Genomic DNA, 20,249 nt, shown 5'->3' with positions numbered 1-20,249 from the left:
TGTAAAGTCAGGAACTGGGAACACTGGCCCCAGAGAGATCCAGTCCCACCAAAAACAGCCAGCCACATATAATCAGTGAATAGCAGTCCCTACCTCACAGTGGGAACAACTTCCAAAACTACCAGCTAAGCGACAGCATTCCCCTGTTTAGGATGTTCACCTGTTTCTAGTAACCCCAGGACAAGATCCTACTTGTCTGGTGGACTGTGGGACCCTGGATAATATGCTCCTCACCCCCCAACCCCCATCTAGATTTCTCCAAACTCATGTCACTCTGCTTTGGGCCCACCATCTCCAGTCAAACTGGATTCAGCTCATTTCTTCCCCGGCCTTTGCATAAGCTGTTCCACTGACCCGGAATTCTCTTCCACCAGTTTCTCATCAGCCTCTTAAGACCCATCCTTCCTTGGCACCGTATGAAAGAGGGTGCCACTCTACTCCCTTTAAGGGGCTTCCTTCTGTTTGCCCCCCCCAGCCCCCAAGTATCCTACTCTCTGCAAAGTACTTCCTATAAATTTTACTTATTTGTTTGATTGGGGGAAATGGGGTTCCTTATGCTCTCAGTGACAGTGGAAAGCATTACGAGGGTAGAGACTGTATTCTCCTACAAGGGCATAGAAGAGGTGCTCAGTTAACACACTGAGCCCCATGTTGAGACTGACAGGTCTGAGATCTTGTCCTAGGTACAAGCTAACACATTAGCCTGTCACTGTTTCCTGAGTGTCATCAGAAGACATTAGGCTGCAGGGTGGGTTGGTGAGGTTGCCCAGCCAGTGAAAAAAACACTTGCCGTGCAAGCGTGAGGGCTTGAGTTCAGTTCCTAACATCCACCTAAAACTCCAACTATGACAATGGGCACCTGGAGCCGAAGTGCTGAGGAAACAGTCCCAGAGGACTCTGCAGCTCGCCAGCTAGCCTGTCTAGCGATATCAGCAAGCTCACAATTCAGTCAGAGAAAAATATAAGGTGAAAAGCAATAGAGGAAGACACCCAACACAGACCCGCAGCCGCCACATACATACTCATGTACAAGACTCCAGGGTCACAGACAATGTATTTCTATAGTCAGAGCAGTGCGGATTGCAATCTCCAATGTCCACAAGGGTATCAGGGAGAGGTCCTCATGATCGTACCCATACAGAGTGTTGCTTTGCATGAGAGAAACCCTAAGCTTCCTGAGGCTGGGTCTCAGCGTGGATAGTAACCACGATTATCTTTTGCCCCAGAGAGAAGACATTCTCTCTTAATCCTGGTGATCCTGCCCTTTACCCTGGAGAGATATTTCCTTTGTCTGCCTAGGCCATACATAAACAGCCTTGAGAAGGTGCTCTGCAATAGCCCAGAATTCCCCAAAGGCCTCTGCTCCCAAGACACACAGAAACAGGAGAAAACCCGGGCAGAACCGTTCCCCGGCCCTACATGAAATCTCTGAATTTTGTGTCTGCAGAAGCACCCAGTATCTTTTGACTAAATGACGAGCTCACAGAACACATAGGTACCTTTGCATGCTTCTCAGCCCTTTAAAGAGCTCGCCTGAAGGAGCTGCAGCTGCAGCTACGAACTGCTAGACATCGAGAAAAGTAGCTCTATAGGTTTGTTTTGCTTTGTTTTGATGTAGCTTTGGGAAAGAAAAATAAAGCAAATCCACTTGTCGAGTTTCCTCAGAGTGTCGGAAACCACAAACAGCTTGATTGTGGAAGAACGGAGCTGAGGAAGTGAAGTGCCGTAGAAAGATGGCCAGAATGCACGGTGCGAGTGCTCGGTACAGGGAAGGGGTGTGTGAGGAACTAGAACACACATCCTGGCATTGCTCAGATGACTCCGTCAGGGTACCCCATCCACCAATTCACCACCCTCTGTTCCTGGGGTTGGATCATGTCATATGTCAGGCCTACTGGCTTGCATAGTTCTTTTTTTTTTTTTTTTCATCTTAGCCATTTGGAACCTGAAAGTTTAAGTGTGTTTTGTTTTCATTTAAAACAAGAATGATTATTTTGAAAGAACGCGCCCATTTCTGTGTCCATCTGAATCAACGTGAAAATTTTCCAAAGTGACCCCTTGAGTGATGTAATGAGAGCATGAAGAGAAGGGAAACCAGGCTCGTGTAGGGGTAGAGCAAGCTCGGACTAAGTGATGTTTGTGGAAAGTCAGGACCACAAAAATGAGGTTTAAAAGACTGTTGCAGAGGGCTAAAGAGAAGGTTCATAGGTCAACAGCACAGAAGGCCCAGGCTCAATGCCCAGTAGCCACATGGCAACTCACAAACATCTATCACTCCAGTCCCAGGACACCTGACTCCTTCTGGCCTCCAAGAACACTGCATGCACATGGTACACAGACATGCATGCAGGGAAAACACCCACACACATAGAAGACCACGTAGAACCCCAAACCTACTGCTAGCAGAACCCTGAAACATGCATAGGTGAATACAAGACCTAAGCGTAGCCACAATCACCTAAGATAGGGATACACTCAAGAACTGTTTCATTTCACCCTGGCGTTCACATAATGAAGACCTCACACAAGCAGAGAAGGCTGACGGAGCACTGGCCCATGCTGCCAGATTCCTTGTCCAGCACCAAACAAATATTCCATGCAGCTCATGACTGGGTTTGGGTTTTTCTCATATTTTAATTCCTAAAGGCAGAGAACAGTTTTGCCTTACGCACCTGAGATTAGGAACACCTGCTGGACCCTCTAGACCTGAGGCTGGAATCTTAGATCCCATAATTTCAAGCCACAGCTTGAACTGGTAGAGTGACTTCAGGGCAAAGGCATTCCAGAGAGGGAGAGCATAGTGCTTGAAAAACCCTGTCAATGACCAGATGTGGAAACTTCCAAAGTAAAATCCAAATAGACAGTCTCTTCTTAAATAAATAAATAAACAAATAAATAAATAAATAAAATCTGAATAGACAGTTTATTCTACAACAAATAAACAAAAAAGAGTAGAGATTTGGCTCAGCAGTTAAGAGCACTTCTATATTTTGCAGAGGGCCTGGATTTGGTTCCCAGCACCTACATCAGGGCTCACAACTGCCTGTAACTCCTATTCCAGAGAATGCAACTCCCTCTCCTAGTTCTCATAGGCACTATATGCATATACAGTACACTGACATAAAAGCAGGCCAAACGCTTATACACAAAAAAATATGAAAGTCTTAAAAAATAATACAAATAAAAACTGTGCAGCATCCTCCCTCCAGTCCAATGTGGGGTTAGCGCTGGCAGAGTGGTGGTTATTTCCATGCTTTGTTCATATTGCCCTTGACTCCACCTTCCCTGTCCTCTCCCTTCTCTCACTCTTGCTCCTCACCACCCGCTTTTGGATCCTTACAGATGGCAGGTGACTGGTTGCTGAGTGACTGCACAAGAGCGGAGGAGAAGGTCATTGCTCAATTTCTTCTCTCTTTCAGATTCGGTGCAGGACTGTCCACGTAACTGCCACGGAAATGGCGAATGCGTGTCCGGACTGTGTCACTGTTTCCCAGGATTCCTAGGTGCAGACTGCGCTAAAGGTACGTGTCACCATTTCCTTGCAGTGGGCTGAGAGGAGGAGTACCCAGGATGCCTTCCCAATAAGTCTTAAGCACGGGGACTCTATACGCATGCGTGCGCCAAGGCTCCCCCTTTGGCAAGGAGCGTGTTTTGATATATAACCAGCGGCCAGTATGCCTATAGGAGTAAGGCAGTCAGCCTTGGCACTGAGGTGTGCTGAGAAGAAAGATTTGCTAAAAATGAGATGGTCGGGTTTCCTGTAAAAGCAGAAGTGAATTACCATCACTCCTTTCTTATAATCATTAGCTTCTGTGTAATGGAAGATTAAGCATCTCAGGGTTAGTAAATTTCATTCATTCTGGCCAGCTACACTCTTAATCTAGGAAGTGCTATTTATCTTCATGGAATTGGTTTTAAATTGTATTATTAATTTATCTAGACTGCTTCGCAAAGAATGGCTGGGGCCTTGGGATTCTTGGGGGAAAGGTAATTTAAGAAAGAAAACGACTCTCTGAAGAGCAAGGAATTTAGGGGCTGCACACCCTGGCTTGTTAAGAGACCTTCAGTGGGACCTTGATGTGGCTGTCAGGGTCAAGTATTGTTGGGGGCACAAAAGCACACACAGATACCCAGAACACAACTACGTTCACCGAGGGTGACATTGAGCCTTTCTCTTTCCTTTGTCTAAAATGCAAGGTAGTCCCTGTAACACAGGTGCCCACCCACAAAGGAGGAAGTGTGGAAAACAGTCACGGCACATTAACAGACCCCTCTCCGCTTGGGTTTTCCCCTCTCAAGTCTGCCCTCACACATCTCTGTCCCTTTGTGACCTCGTGCAAGTCGGTCAGCATTTCTGAACTTTGGTTTCCTTATCTAGAAAAGGGAGCATGACTTTCGAAGTTTAATTTGAGTAGTGTAAGAGGCATAGAAAGTAGAGCTCTAGTAAGCACACAGTACTAAGTACTAACAGTACTAAGTACTAACAATACTAAGTACTATTAGGACTAGAGCCTCAGCAGTGTACATTGTAAGGTACCAAAGGAATTAGTTTTTGTTGCTTATTTATATCTTAATTTATTTATATATTTAAATCATTTTTTCCATCCCCTTTGTTGTATTTCACTAAAAGTTTTCTGCCTTGACATTAATACTCAGTATAGCTGCTGCGTGCTAAATAATGCCATGCCTTTGTCCAACCCTCAGAATTCTTGCTCTGAAAAATAACATCTCAGTACTCTCCACAGCGTAAAGATTTGAGATTTCCATCCTGACGAGTACTCAGTGTTAAGTGAATGAAGCTTTAATACCTTTAAAGCCCTGGCATTGGTGATCATCCGTGTGGCGCTCATTTTTAAGGTATCCCGTCTGTCCCTGATAAGGGTTAAGTCACCTTATCAGACGTGGAAAGAGGAGAAACATGAAGCCTGTGAACAGCTTCCTTAGCTCTGTTTCAGCCAAGCGCATGCACGTCCCAAGACTCAGGGACCCACCACCACAAGGAGAGTGATGGACTGTCAGCTCCGTCCAGCGCTGGCTCTGAGGGGTCCAGCGGGGGTGGAGGTTGACCCTGCATCGCCATGTCGAGTGCTTTTTCTAGTGAAGGCTTGAAGGAAGGCAGACCTCAATATCCTCTGAATGGCTTTTCTTGTGTAATCTAATTTTCCTGGGAGTGAAGGCATTAATGAGAAGAAGGACTGAGCCGCCCTTTCATATGTGGCTGCAAATGGGCTGAACACTCAGCCACACCGGCTGTGGGCTGTAAATGTGTATTAACACTGACACACATCGATGCATTATTAATCCTAAAAACCATGTGTGCTCTGACTGCACATCCAGTTGCTGGCCTTTCAGACCCAAGTACCCAGCCATTTGAGGACTCTCCACTCTGAATCCATTTGCAGACGTGTGTCCATTCTGCATTATGGATCTGTAATGGAGTGTGCATTTAGCTGCTTAAAAGGACTCCCGGTGTGTGTTTTGCATTCGCCACCTGTGCTGTGGCTGGGTGCACCCTCCAAGTGTGCATTAGCCATAGTCTATAATTGATCCTTGTGAAACAAATATTGAAGAGGCTGTGAAGAGGAGTTATTCCTTCCTACTCAAAGGCTGTTCCTGAAATCAGGCTTTGAACTTGTATGCATATTTTAATTTAACTGTTGATGCATATGATGGGTAAAATTGAGGCGCTTAAAGAATGAAATTGCCTTCCCTGTATCCCTCATTTATAGGAGGCGAAGCTGGTTTAAGAGTATGGGAAGCAAGTACCTGCCTCTCTGCCCTAAAGGTGCTTCTCCTTTTGAAGTGGCTACAGGTCAAGTGATTTTTTTATGTATTTTTTTTCTTCTGATTCTAAGCCCTTATTTCCCAAACTTTGATCTTCAGTGTGCCTATCTATTGCTTTTTGCCATCAGTACTTTTACTAACTTACTGTTAAATCAATTCATTGTGTGTATACTGATAGGTTTTTTTTTTGTTTTTTGTTTTTTGTTTTTTTGTTTTTTTTAAGAATAATGCCAAAAGCAAAAATTGAAGAAAGGCTAGAATTGGTTGTCATGAATATGAAATGTGAGTGCCTCTTTAAAATTACCTAGAGACCTGCCAGGTGACGGTAGTACACACCTTTGACCCCGGCCCTTGGGAGGCAGAGGCAGCCAGATGCCTGAGTACAAGGCCAGCCTGGTCTACAGAGCGAGTGGCAGGACAGCCAGGGCTACACAGAGAAACTCTGTCTCGAAAAACCGATATATAATATAGCCAGGGACTCATCTTTCCTACCACAAGGAGTATTTAAGCCAAGTCACTTTCTAACTGTTTCTGACTCACTAAGCACCTGGCAGTGAGAACTGGGGCTGTGGCATACACTGATGGTCTCTCGAATGCATTCATGAGATACGTGAGGTCCTGTGTTCAATCCCCAGCACTATGAGACAAAACAAACCAAAAAACAAGAATCCCACAGTAGAGCCGAATGTCCACTTAAGAATTTAGGTTCTTAGGGAAATTCAGGCTTAAGCACCTCATCCCGTAGGCTCTGGCTCCTGAGAATGCCAGAATGCCCCAAGTGTGCCTGTGTGAAAATAGATTCACAAGCAGGCTTCAGTTGCCTGGCCTGCTTCCAGCAAGGCAGGGCTAATCCTAGCGCCTGGTACTCCTCTGACGCTGCAGCCTGGACTCCCACTACTCTCAAACACTACGAATGTGCCGGAACTCAGTGCAAATTTGCAAATTACTGAACGCATGCTATCTCATTTGTCCGCATATCAACAACGTGACATGAGTCATGTTTTTACCAATCCTCCCCATGACGAATTTTCTTAAGGCTTTTTACATTAAAGTCGTCTTAGGAGCTGATGAAGATGGCTCAGTGGGTAAAGGTAATCGCCAACAAAACTGACAATCTGAGTTCAATCCCAGGGACCAACATAATGAATAAAACTGAGTCCTAAAAGTTACCTTCAGACCTCCATACATGCACACACACGTACATACGTGTGTGCGCATCAGCAAATACAATTTTAAAAATTTTTACGTAACCTTGGATACGAAGACAAGTCACCAAAATAGGAAACTTTCCATGCAGAGTCCCCCCCCCCCCCCCAGTCGCTATAAACTTAAAAGCCAGAAACTGAACACCCGTGCAACAATTTCAACTTTTTAATAGAATTTTTCCACTTTTGCTCTTCAAACTTACTTCAGAACCCCAAGCTTCGTTTCGTTATCATAGCCCTAGTCTAGTGGTTCTCAACCTGTGGGTTGTGACCTCTGGGGGGGGGGGGGGGATCGCATGTCAGATATTTACATTACGATTCACAACAGCAGCAAAGTTACGGTTAGGAAGTAGCAATGCAGTAATTTTATGGCTGGGGGTCACCACAACACGAGGAGCTGTATTGAAGAGTCATGGCATTAGGAGGGTTGAGAACCCCTGCCTTGGTCCCTCTGGTCCATCTAACCCATGATAGTTGTTTACTCTTCTTGTATTTCATGAAGTTGACTGTTCTGAACAGCACTGCTTTTGCAGTTTGTATACATCTCTCAGTTTGGCCTTGCCTGGTGCATTTCGTGGTTACGTTGAAGTTATGCACTTTAGATACTATGTACCCCTCAGTGTGTCCTATTAAAGACGAATGGTGCTCCTATTCAAATAGCAAGAAATGTTAAATGCAGTTGTATGAATGTGCACGTGCCTGCCTTTCTCTCTCTCTCTTGACTTTTTGCACAAGCAAGAGGGGTTAAAGGCCCATCTCCATTAGTACTGAACAGTCTGTCAGTGGCTAGGACAAGTCCTGCTCACAAACAACAGTTTGAGCCAAAGAAGCTCTACTGTTAGCTAGAGTTGCCTGGGGCTGATAGAGGAAGGTCATAGGACGAGCAGTTGGGCAGCATGACCCAAACAGCATGACCCATCTCCTGGCTGTGGCCCGCCATCACTTTTCTTCTTTCTGGATTAAAACACTGCAGATGCCCGAGCACAAGGTCCCCCCTCGTCAGGAATCCAGAGCACCTTTGTTCTTGCTCTGACAGCTGTACCCTGGATGCCTTGGGTTCTGCCAGTCTGCTAGCGTAGGCAGCCAGCAAACTCGGGCCCTCCTGCCAGGGGGAGAATTTGCCACGTTAGCAGGCACAATTCCCATCACATCCAAGCGACCTGGTATGTGTCCAAGTGACAGAAATACAGATTTACTCTCTTGACCTCACACTGTGCACTCCATGCCCTCAGATGTGCAGTGCAGGCAGCCGTTCCTTGTCTTCTGATAAACCTGCCAGTCTGCATCAGGCATCTGAAGCCATCCTCTCACAGAGCGTGCGGACCATCGGCGCACACTTGCAGAGCACTCATTCTGCACCTACCGTTCCCTACAGTCCTGTGGCTTCCAGGGGCACTGCGGTCAAAATGGACCTGACCCTCACTAGGAAGAGACACTGGCTGGTTCTAACATGACACCCCAAGTCAGCTGAGGGAATTTAACCACGCAAATGCCTATTACATGCCTAGTAGGAGAGTACTGGTGTATGAAGAGCTAAAAACACGAGATTTCCAAAGAAGCTCTGGGTCCTGCTCCCAGAAACATGTAGAAAACAAGTGTGTCACGTTGTAGAAAACATTGTGTCACGTTGTGATGGTAACTTTGAGTGTCCAGATGTTACAAGGAGGCAATCAGGAAGTCTATGAAGCACAGAGGAGGTATGTTGTAAGTGGGTGCATCTTTCAGGATCCATCAACACATGACAAGGAAGATGAATATAAAAGATACATCATACCAGCAGGCCTAGAGATGGAGACACAGCAGGCCACACACCACATGGAGGCCACAGGGATAGTAGCCCCCGGAGTGGTATCAAACAGGTGGGAGAGGGAAGCTGAACCCATGGCCAAATGCATTTACTGGGAATCAGTGTAGAGTGCCACGGCAGAAGGTGTGAGGGAACTGAATGTTTCCAGGATCCACCATTAAGGGATGGACAAGAAGGGACCAGCTTGATCACACAGGTTCATTTGGAAGCTTGGGTCAGGAGATCAAAGCCTGTCTGTGGGAGTGTAGTACCTTTAAGAAGAGCTGACAGTTCCTAAAGTTGATTTGTTTTTTGGGTTTTTTGTTTTGTTTTTCCTCGTTTTGTGAGACAGAGTGTCATATAGCCCAGGCTGACCATGAACTCCCTTTATAGCTGAGCCTTGAATTCCTAATCCTCTTGCCTCCACCTCCCACCTCCCAGCATGCACCCCAATACACGGTTTCTTAAAATGTGGAAAGCATACAGTTTAGTGAGGATTTCTGAAGGTAGCCAGTTAATAAAAAGAGTAAGAAAAAAATCTTAAAGAAACTCCAATAAGGAAACTACCTTGAAGAATGACGTTCACTACAACACAGACTAAGAAATCTGCTCGGATTCCTAGTTTCAGGGAAATGCCATTTCTTTCCCAGTAGCTTGTACCTTTTTCCATGGGTCGAATTGTGTAATCCCACTTCTCATCCAGCTTTGCTGCCATCACTGCCATTACTCTTTCTCTTGCTTGGCTCCCCCACTGCTTTAAAGCTGTTCGTTACGGGCCGGGGGCTCTGAGTTAGTATTCCTGTTCCTCTTATTTACTTTTATTTCGAGGCCTTGCGCTAACTTCACTTTTCCTCGACTCATATGCAGTCTCCCTGCTTTGCAGAGGTGAGCTGAGGCTGCTGAGCTCTCAGCTTAAACCCCGGCTCCTCTCATAGCTTATCTGGGCCCAACTGAAGGCTCCAACCCACAGCAGAACCGTAACAACCCTGAGCCATTGGTGTTAGGTAATGTGAATTTAATAGCTGTTAGAAATGACAATTCCTGCTGCCGAACAGCTGTCAATAAAGCCCCAGAAATGCGACAAGCATGGGAACATCAAGGGTTTCTCCCCTCCTCTCTGGAGTGAGGCTCAGCCCCTACCCAGGTCTGTGGAACCCTGAAAAGATGGAGCAAGGATCTTGCCATTTTCCTCCTTAACTAACTGGTACTTCTTGGCCACATTCTAGTCCTTAAATCAAGCTGTCACCATGATCATCATCATCATCACTGACATTTATTGAGTTCTCACTGTGTACAGACCACTACTCTGAGACACTGCATAATTATCACACTGACTCACCACCAGCCCTGTTGTTCATGATGACCGCCTCAGAGATGAAGAAAATGAGGGACCCAAGAGGCGAAATAACTTGCTGCATTACCCGGCTAGAAAGTGTTACTACTGAGATTCGAACCAACTCTTAGGCCCAAACTCTTCACAGTAGGTCAACCGTGAGATGGGCCTCAGAAGAAATGAGGGATAAGAAAGACATGTTTTTTGCAGTGTGTTATTTAGTATGCATTAGGCTGCTGACTTTAAGTCTGGGGGCAGGGTGGGGTAAAGACAAGTGTTTAAGGGTTTACTAAACAGAAATGGTTAGAGCCAGAGTTTGAAACCAAGGCTATTTGGCTCTAACCCTGGTGTTCCTGTCATGACCCCTGAGCAGCCAGGTGAGTTTCCTCACCATCTTTCCACCCTTTGCCAGCCCCTCTGTTACATGTCTGCCCCCATTCCCCACCCCATCCTCGGGTCCCCATCCCTGCATACTGGCCAGCAGCCTCTCCTCACAGCTTTCCTCCTCATCATTATCACCCTCAATGGCTTCCAGTCACCTGTTCACCTGTTCATAGTTATGCATCTGGGGAGGTTAACAGGAATGCAAGTTCCCAGGTTCTTCCCCGATGCCAGGCATTTGAGTCACAGGATGGTTTGTGGGTACCCCTTAGCAAGCCTCCAAGGGCCTTGCAGGTGCTCAGGGTCCACATTCTGATATGGAAGAACAAACAACTTAGGCTGGTGTTAAAGGTCATCCATGGCCTACACTGCTCCTGCTCCACGCAGCCCACTAAGGCTCATGTCTCACTAATTCTAGAACTAACCCCATCAAAGTACAGAGGCTGCTCACTCATCCTGGCTCGTAGCTATCTGGGCTGGAAGAGTCCCATCATCCCCAACCTTTACTATTCAACTGATGGTCTTCTGTGGATGTCAAGGTCACAGATCACCACGCCCCCCCAGAAACATTCCCACAAACAACCCTGCTGTATGTCATTCCGAGGTAGAAAACGTGAAAGATGGGGGGCGGGGCCCTGTTGTGCTCTCCTGTTATGTCCAGAAAGATAAAGCCTGCTTTCTTTTGCTGGCCAACAGCAGTAACTGTTGTCTTCTTGTTTCCAATTTGGCACCCAGGACACTGTAGGTGCCTGCTAAAAATGGTGACTTCAAGTTAAGGGACAAGGCTAATAAAGTTAAAACATTGCTGGGCATGTGACCAGTGTGAGTGCTGAAGAACCCAGTGCTAATTTCTCAGCGTAATCGTGCCTGTGACAACCAGTCAGCATAGGCACAGGGTGAGGGGAAGGAGCTAGGGTAGGGATAGGAAGCACTGGCAGAAAAACAGACACCATTTGCTTCACAACCCACATGTGTTCTCAGAGCGGTGGAGTGATTTAAAAAAAAAAAAGAAAGAAAGAAAAGAAAAGAAAAAAGAAAAGAAAAGAAGCAATGGCATTGGGATTCGCTTAATTTGACTCTGTGCTCCTTAGTTAACTGTGCCCATTTTGTACAATCATTTAGTGTCCCTGAGCCTTGGTTTTGTCTTCTACATAATGGGCACGGTTGCCTTGCTGGCAAACATTAATGTAAGCACTGCAAAGCATTCAGAAACCTGACAGCATGCATGAGACACTCCAGAAATGCTGAGTTAACCCACACAGCAAGCTTCCGGTGTCAAGGAGAAGGCGAGGTCACGTGGCAGGGGCAGATTTGAGGATGTGACCCTCCTGGCCCCTGGTGAGTGTGCTGTTGAGTAGATACCCCAATTTCAGGCAGCCTCAGCCCTCTAAGCTCTGATGATAAGCCCTGGCAGCAACCCAGACAGGCTGGCTGACCCTGTGACTGGTTCTCTCCCCCGGCCCTCCATTACCTGCTTTTGCAGGAGAAAGGACAAGCCCTCATATCCTTACAGACAGTGGGGGCTTCTCCCACCACCGAAGAAATGCCTCCTACGGAGCATCCTTGGCAAAGAATCATTTTGCTCCTTGCACACTGGCCTCGTTCCCTCACAGAATGTGCTCGGGTCCCATTTACCCTCCCTGGGTCGTTCCTGTCTCCCTCTGCCACCCCTGAATGCAGATGAGCCTGTATCGTGGCTGTGGGCCCCCAGAATGTTCCACAGCCCGTCTCGGCTTGACACCCCCATCCTTTCTCTCCTCCCTCCCACCCCTGGCCTGGAGAAGCAACTCTGCACGGGTTTCTTGGCAGCTCAGCCCAGGAGGAGGGGCTGCAAGCAGGTCTACCCTGCAAGCAAGTGACTGAGCAGCCGTACAGAGCAGAGCCACGTTTAACAGCCTAGTACAACTGCTACCACATATCAAAGAGGAACTACCTCGCAGGCGCCATGCAGAGCGCTTCCCATGAATGATATGGTTTCCTCTCTTCCCAATGTGTGTTATCTCTGTTCCACAGCTAAGAAAACTGGATCTCAGGAAAGAGAGGTGGGGTGCGTACGGGGGCGGGGGGGTATTTAGTTGTCTAATTTTTTGCTTTTGTGTGATTCGGTCTCACTCAAAGCCCCGGATGGCCTAGAACTTACAATGTAGTCAGGTTTCAAAGTTTTGGCAAGCCTCCTGCCTCAGCCTCCCAAGTACTGGGATATCAAGCGTTCATCACTATGACACACAGACACAGACACACACCGTCCAGGTGGGGTTTTATAAATACCTCTGCCGCTTGATTAGTGACCCCTGAATGTGCTACCTTGTTGAATCATCTCAACACACAAGCTACTGGACTCCAGTCCCAGCTTCCAGTTAAGTCTGGGACCTCCAGAGTGTGCTTCCTTCCCAGAATCCTCAGCTGGAGGCCAGACTTTATGGCAGGTGGCTCGTCCTCATTCAAAGCTGAGTATGATTCTGGATCGTGCTGGAACTCTGCAAGAGACTGCCTGGAGGAGGCCTGGTTCCCAGGTCACTTTGCTTTAAAAACAAACCACAAACAGCCTCTTTTTTTTTTTTTTTCCTCCTCCTAAAGAGGAGTCCCAGAAGAGAGAAGGCTTAATCTGGGGAGGGGAACAGAGACCAAGGGGTTAGGGGAACCCCCGTTGTTTCAGAAAGAAACACAGGAAACAATCCAGTCTCCAGAAAGCAGACAGGCTATCGCTAGTCGGAACAATTTTCTCCTAATGAAAATAATAGTAATAAAGTAATATCTATCGATTTCTTAGCACCGAGCCAGGTCCCACAAGCGTTATATCGTTTCTTTCCATTTCCACAAGAAAACTCTATCGAGTAGCGCAGGATTCTCACCTCCCTTTAAAAGGTGAAAAGAAGCTTAAAGTGCCTGGTCACACAACTGGGGGGGGGGGACGGACCACAGGAAACTCAGTCTAGGTCACAAGCCAGCCCTAGGCAGAGCCCCTCCTCCAGCTGTCGGGGCAGAGGTGAGCAGAGCTTTCCAGCGCGCCTGCGGGACGCTCCCACGCGGGTGGGTGGCGGGGCCCAGCGAAGTGGCAACTTCATCTCACTGCTTCAAGCCCAACAAAAGCTTACGCAACTTCCCCGCAGCCCGGCCCGGCAGAGCCGCTTGACACACACGCCGAAGAACTTAAATATTCATTATGTAACCAGTGCTGTTGTCACAGATACACGCCCCTTACGCCCTCTTTTTTTTTTTTTTTTTTTTAAGCGGCTTAAGTACTTATCGATTGAGAACTTTTAACTCTCAAAATGGAGGCGTCTCCGTATCTCTACAGGTATTTTAAATGAATTGAATTAATCATAGGCTTAAAAGTCTCTTGCGGTCTTCGTTAACTTCCCTGGGTTTAATTAAAACATCTGTGCACTTTTAATTTATCGATTCATCCAACTCATATGTCATGTTTTTAACACACCCCAGCATGCTCTGCATCATTTTTAACCCGATTTCCACTTAACTAAAGCAATTAAATTCACCCCGGATTAATTAAAGCATCCATACTTTCGTGCTTAAGTCAGCGCGTGCTGGCTTTCCCCACAAGGCTCCGGGATGTCAGAGATTTGACACACCTGATGAGGTTTTTTTTTTGTCCTTCTGGTAATTCTTCCCTGAGTCGCTTTCTTTGCTTAAATGTGCCATTTGACCGAAAGGGAGTGAGGAAGTTGGGCCTTCGGAAGCCGCCCCTCCCCCGCCCCTATCTGCCGGAAGGCTCCCTCTGTCCTCCCCCCATGGAGAGTCCCCTTGCACGCCCCAGCCCCAGCCCCAGCAGTCACACCTGAAGAATCTAGGCGGTTTTTTTTTCCTCCTTAATTCTCCCTTCTCTTTCTTACGCAGTGCCTTTTATTGCCCTGCCCGTTTTTAATCGGCAAGGAAACCTGAAGCGCTTAGGTCAATAGGCGGCTACCACTGGGCAGTGTCTGTGCATAGCCACGTGGAATTCTTCTGAGCCTCGGCTAGCCCTGCCACCCTCCACCGACCGCACTCCGCAGAGCTTAGCACCCCTGCACCCTGGCAGCACGTCCAGGCTGTGAACGCCTTCCTAATTTTATTTCCACTCTGGGAAGCCTAGAATTAACGTCTCAATAGCTTTTGTGTTTATATGTAATTGTCAAAGGATCTGAGTACCTTTTATATTGGCAAGCTGCGTTGTTTCTGATGCAGATTTTGCACACTTTCCCATTTGTCTGTCTCTTTGCATTGATTTATAAAGTTCCTTGCACATGTTAAATAGTAAATTTTGTTCTGTAAAACACGCTAAGATCTGTCTTGCCAATATTTGCTTATGACCTGGTTTAGTTTTAGGCCGGTATCCTCTATCAAACAGGTGATTTAAACTTTATGCAATCAAACTTAATCACCCCTTCCTTCGTGGCTTCTAGAATGTATATCTTTTATATCTCCTGAAGAAAATAAGATTGCTCTTTAATGTTTTCTAATACTTCAACTGTTACATTGTATTTAGAGCTTGTCTTCTGGCCAGGGCACAATAACGGCCAACTTGGTTATGCAGCAAATGAAATATCGCTTACGGGGCTGTTTAAGTGAAACCTGGTTTTCCTAACACCGTTTTTGTTTTTATTTTGTTTTGTTTTGTTTTGTTCCTTGAAAGAAAGCAGACTACCTATTTTGGCGTTGGGAGCCTCAGCCTAGCTTGGCCTCCATGACTCATGTTGTGTTGTCAAAATTGCTCTAGTAGATTGGGGCATCTCCCCATCTTTTTTCCCCTGCCACCGAGCCTGTCTCTTTATAGTATTAGGTTACCTACCCATAGTTGCTGACTTGTGGAAAGTGAAGGCAAGCGGCGCACTGTTTACCTGAGGAACTAGGGTCTAGAAAATTCTTAAGCCTCTTTTCTCTAAAGTTGCAAATGGGTTGGCAGCACCAGGCATGGCGGCTGACACCTGTAACCCCGACTCTCAGGAAGCTGAGGTAGACAGCTGCAAGTTTTGGGCAAGCCTGGGCTGCACAGTGAGTGCCAGGCCAACCTGGGCTCTAGATGAGAGACCCTCTCTCCAAAATAAAAAATTAATAAAAAAAGAAAAAGGGTTTAAACCAGCTTTGGAATCACTTCTAAAAGTGTGTTGTCTGAGATTCCCCATCACAACTAATGCTGTTGGGTGTAGCCATCTTGCCTCTCCCTTTTTACAAAGCCTTACATACACCCAATCCATCCCTCCGAGCATCCTCTCCACTGAAAGTGGCAGGTAGACAGGATTTGTTTTTTTTTTTTAAAAAAAAAAAACACCAATGAGTGGTTGGTTCTGAAACTGTCTACCAGGTAAATAACACTGATAATTCATCTCCTCCCTCACAGAGAAGCTCCAGCTTGATCACTAAAAAGAGCTTTACACCATTTAGGTGAATCTAAATTGTGTCATTTTTTTTGTCATCAGCCTGTTAACGTGTCAGTCGTTAGTGGCAGCGGTAATTTATTTTTCTTCCGAGGGAGTCTTGAAGCTTCCATTTACGAGATTTAGTAAAACAGGAATAGTCAATTTGTACACACATTTTAATTAATTTTAAATAGAAGCTTGAATGCACAATATTCTGCTCCTGGAAGCCTGTGGAATAAGGGAGAGAAAGAGAGAGACGGGAAGACGAAACATCTCACATACGGTTTCTGATTAGTCAGGGCGAGCTCCCACCCACTCCCAGGGAGGACCACAAAGGAAGCTGACAAGCTCTTTCCATTGGAGCAATCTGGCACTCTTTTTTGTCCTTGGGGTAGTGTGTTTGCACGCATGCACACATCAGCATGTCGTACACAGTGGCATGTGTGTGAGAAGTATAGTGCTTTTTCTTTTTCTCATATCAGCCCGTCCAGTCACATTGGGGATCAAGTTTGGATGATCACGAATCCCCAAGAAGTTTAGTCACCATTTCCAAACCCCACAGTTGAGACGGGGAGGGTGGCTGCTGAACTTGGGGCTTTCTGTCACCAGAATCCTTGTCCTTTTCACTCAGACTTGGTGCTGTTTCTCTCGGTGGGATATGGAGTCCAAATAATGCCCCTGCCCAGTCTTAAAAAATGAGGAACATCATGTGCTCACAAAAATGAATGAATGAATGAATGAATGAATGAATGAATGAATGAATGAGTGAAATACAAGTAGTTGTTTACACAAGAGGTTCTCAGTTCCCAGTCATCTTCTCCAGGTTGGACAAGTCTGAGCCACACATATTTACCATGAGACCCTGGAATAAGTTGTATCTGAGAATCAGTTACAGGAGGAGTTCCTGGCTTTCCATGCTGCAGACCCAGGGATCACTAGCTGGCTTCATTCTTTTTTTCACCGGCAGTGGATTCCTTGGGTTTCATTCTTCTCATTAGTCCCTTTGGGGCTTTTTAATGTGGCACCAGCCACACCCCTGAGTGCCCCGCTTTCCAGCAGACATCAGGGTCTTCCATTTCTCACCACACTTCCAGCAAGCTTGCATCAAACAAATTGAGAAGAGACTAAACTTAGGAACACCTCGACCTGACTCTTCTTCCCTTTTTCCCTAAGTAATTTAAGTAGGTCATATTTTAAGCTTGATTTCCCAGGCATCTGATTTTATATAAAACCAAGTCTTATTTTCTATTTTTCCCACCACTCGGATTTTGTGCAAAAGAAAAAGGAGAAAATAATCCTTCCTTTTATCAACTGCTATAGACAGTAATCATTTGCTTCCCTCCCCTACCTTGTGGGAGTAAAAAAAAGACACCATGGGTGCTGATTTGAGGTCATCTTGTTGCCCATCCATGTAGCCCACCCAATATATAGTATACAGATCAGGAATAGACTTGGAAGACTACACACTGTTATAGAGGCATTTCTCAGTGTTGCTTATTTCGGGCATGAGGGTGGACGTGGGGGTGAGAAACAATGCATATTCTAGTCTTCCTTCTGGAGATCCTTCCATGTGACCCAGATCAGAAATGACAAGAAGGTTTTCTCTTGAATGCCAGCTCACTCTCCTTGCAGGTTTTAGCCAGGGTGTTTCAATGATGTTCAAGTTCTTTCTAGGCTCAGGAGAAGGTGCCATGATGCATTAATGATATCTACAGAGCTACAAAAGAGGGGATAAGAGTCTGCTCACACACATTTGCATCCCTGACCTTGAGCTTAGCCTGAATCCTGTAATGTACTGATAAAGAGCAAACTTGCTTTGTCTCCAAATCTCTCTCAAGACCTCAAGAAAGTCCATCACTTCTCTAGCTAGTTCACATTTGCACAGTCCCTGTTTGGGGATCCAAGCTCTTTCCTCTACTTCTCCAAGACAATCAGTATCTCTAGTAACTAAGGAACACTCTCTTTTTTAATTTTTATTTTATTTTATTAATTATAATTTATTCACTTTGTATCCCAGCTCTAGCTCCCTCTCCCAGCCCCTCCCAATTCCACCCTCCCTCCCTCTTCTTCTCAATGCCCCTCCCCCAGTCCAATGATAGGGGAGGTCCTCCTCTTCTTCCATCTGACCCTAGTCTATCAGGTCTCACCGGGACTGGCTGCATTGTCTTCCTCTGTGAACTGGTAAGGCTGCTCCCCTCTCAGGTGGAGGTGATCAAAGAACCAGCCCATCAGTTCATATCAGAGATGGTCCCTGTTCCTACATCCTAAATGTAAGAAGCATGCATCCTCCATTCAGAAGGTTTCATCTGAATTCAGCTTGTGTCTTTGATGTCATTTGAACTCATTCCTCCCTAGATGCTTCATAAGGATAAGAATTTTGGAAATAATATCCCCAACACTTTCAACAACTACCCTCTTGTAAAGTATTTGGGAAGATAATAGCTCATCAATCACATGCCAACTGTCGAGATGTTTTATTTCAAATAAGTTTGAAATTGAGAGGAAAATTCATTGTGTTTGCAACATGAGGCCTATTTAAGGTACTGCTCTTTCTCTGTCTTTTGTAAGTACTCTTTGGTGCTTTCCCATAAATCCTTGGATATCAAGGATGTAGCAAAAGTTTTTACCCAAGCCAGTCAACAGTACACAACTCAGCACTGACAGGAAATCATCTTTGGCAAGCACTGTGCCTGTTCTCCAGAGGTTTACCGTGTCCCTGGGAAGTCAGACAATCACAGAGGGAAGATAATTGCTGTTCCATGGCCACAGAAGGGAAGAACAGAGCAGGATGAGCAATGGACTAAGATGTAATCTGACTGAATGCTCGCTGTGCTCTGGAATGGTGAGGTCCCCTAGTTTTGTATATATGCTCCATCCGTGAAGAATTCTCAGAATCTGGACTTAAAAATCACAGACACCAGCAACAGACACTGAAATACCTACATGGGTCACATCTGAAGGTCTCTTTCTGAACGCTTGTGTCATAAGTGGAGTAGCCAGAGAAGCATTCCATTTAGAAGGCCAATTGGAAATACAGATTTATTGCAAATCATTGATGATGTGGGAAGTCTAAAGCCTGAAGGAGCCCTCTAAAATCCTCTTGTAAATAAACTCTGAAAGTGGGAAGTGGTTAAGGCCAACTCAAACCAGAGGTAATGGCATCCCAGACAATCCCCACAGTTTTCAACCTTCATCCCATAAGCAAAGGCAAGAGGCGAGGAGTGTTCCAGATGGCCTGCCTTGCTCCTCCTCTTGTTTTCCTACTAAGCCAGGCTTGTTTTGTCTTTGTAATTTAATGTATGCGTTCTTCTTCGAAATAGATACACTTGTTTTTTCATGGTATAGGGAACAGAAGCAGGGAGAGATTCATTGGCACAAATGTGTCCAGTTGAGGAGTCAGCTTACCTGAGGATAAAATAATGAGTAAAATGTACCCAGACTCCTGGTACCAATGGCATGTATATCAGTTTGGCTTTCTTAAGAACATAGCTGTAGAGTTTGTTAACCTGGGTTCCTGCTTGGGAGCCTTGTGACAACAAAATGATAATATCACCAGTCTGAGCCTCCAGTGCATGGGGGATGCTGATCATAGCTGCCCCTCTGATTGTTAAGTCAGGAAATGCAGAATGCATACTTTCCTGTGCCTGGTCATGCATGAGTAGGAGCCACTGACAGCAATGGCATTTTTTTTTTTTTTTTTGGCGTTTTGTACTTACAGGTGACTGTGTACCTCTGTGGCTAAGATCTGAGCCTACAGGGTTGTGCGCAAAGCCATTGCACCATACAGACACAGCCCCTCAGATGCCACTCCCTTGTGACCTGGTGTTCTCTCTGATTTTCAGCTGCCTGCCCCGTCCTGTGCAGCGGGAACGGACAGTATTCCAAAGGAACGTGCCAGTGTTACAGTGGCTGGAAAGGTGCTGAGTGTGATGTGCCTATGAACCAGTGCATTGATCCTTCCTGTAGCGGCCACGGCTCCTGCATTGATGGGAACTGCGTGTGTGCCGCTGGCTACAAGGGCGAGCACTGTGAGGAAGGTAAGCAGGGAACGTCAGTCAGCAGGTCAGCTGCAGGGGAGGTGTGCTGGCCTTGATCTTGGCTTTTTGCACCCTAAACTTCAAACCCTGGGCTTTGGTAAACTTCTCTAGGAAAGGCCAGTGGAGATGGTTCTGGAAACAATGTTTTTGTTTTATCCTGATTTATTGACATTTGCTACTTTTCTTTTGTTTTCTTGTGTTTTCTCTTTTAAATGCTCTCTGCCTCTGGTCTGTCTGTCTGTCCTTATGTCTGTATGTATTCTCTTTCCTGTACTCTTCCTCCTCCTTGCCTTCCCTCTCCCTCCCAGATCTTTTTTAAAACGTGTGTGTGTGTGTGTGTGTGTGTGTGTGTGTGTGTGTGTGTGTGTG

General features: G+C 46.1%; 1 protein-coding gene across 2 annotated transcripts in view; it reads left to right on the top strand.

The window, feature by feature from the left end:
• Positions 1 to 20,249, top strand: part of Tenm2 (teneurin transmembrane protein 2) — a 670,345-nt gene that overhangs the window by 517,512 nt on the left and 132,584 nt on the right. For both annotated transcript variants that reach the window (XM_055604663.1, XM_055604662.1), the window contains 2 exons: positions 3,420 to 3,521; positions 19,686 to 19,880. In XM_055604663.1, the coding sequence (XP_055460638.1) occupies positions 3,420 to 3,521; positions 19,686 to 19,880 (297 nt within the window). The remainder of the gene's footprint in view (positions 1 to 3,419; positions 3,522 to 19,685; positions 19,881 to 20,249) is intronic.

The sequence above is a fragment of the Psammomys obesus genome, unplaced genomic scaffold (genome assembly GCF_907164565.1).
Source record: "Psammomys obesus unplaced genomic scaffold, mPsaObe1.curated_primary_1811, whole genome shotgun sequence".
Classification (NCBI taxonomy): Eukaryota; Metazoa; Chordata; class Mammalia; order Rodentia; family Muridae; genus Psammomys; species Psammomys obesus.
Note: the sequence above shows the minus strand (reverse complement) of the source record. Positions and strands in the feature narration are given on the sequence as shown.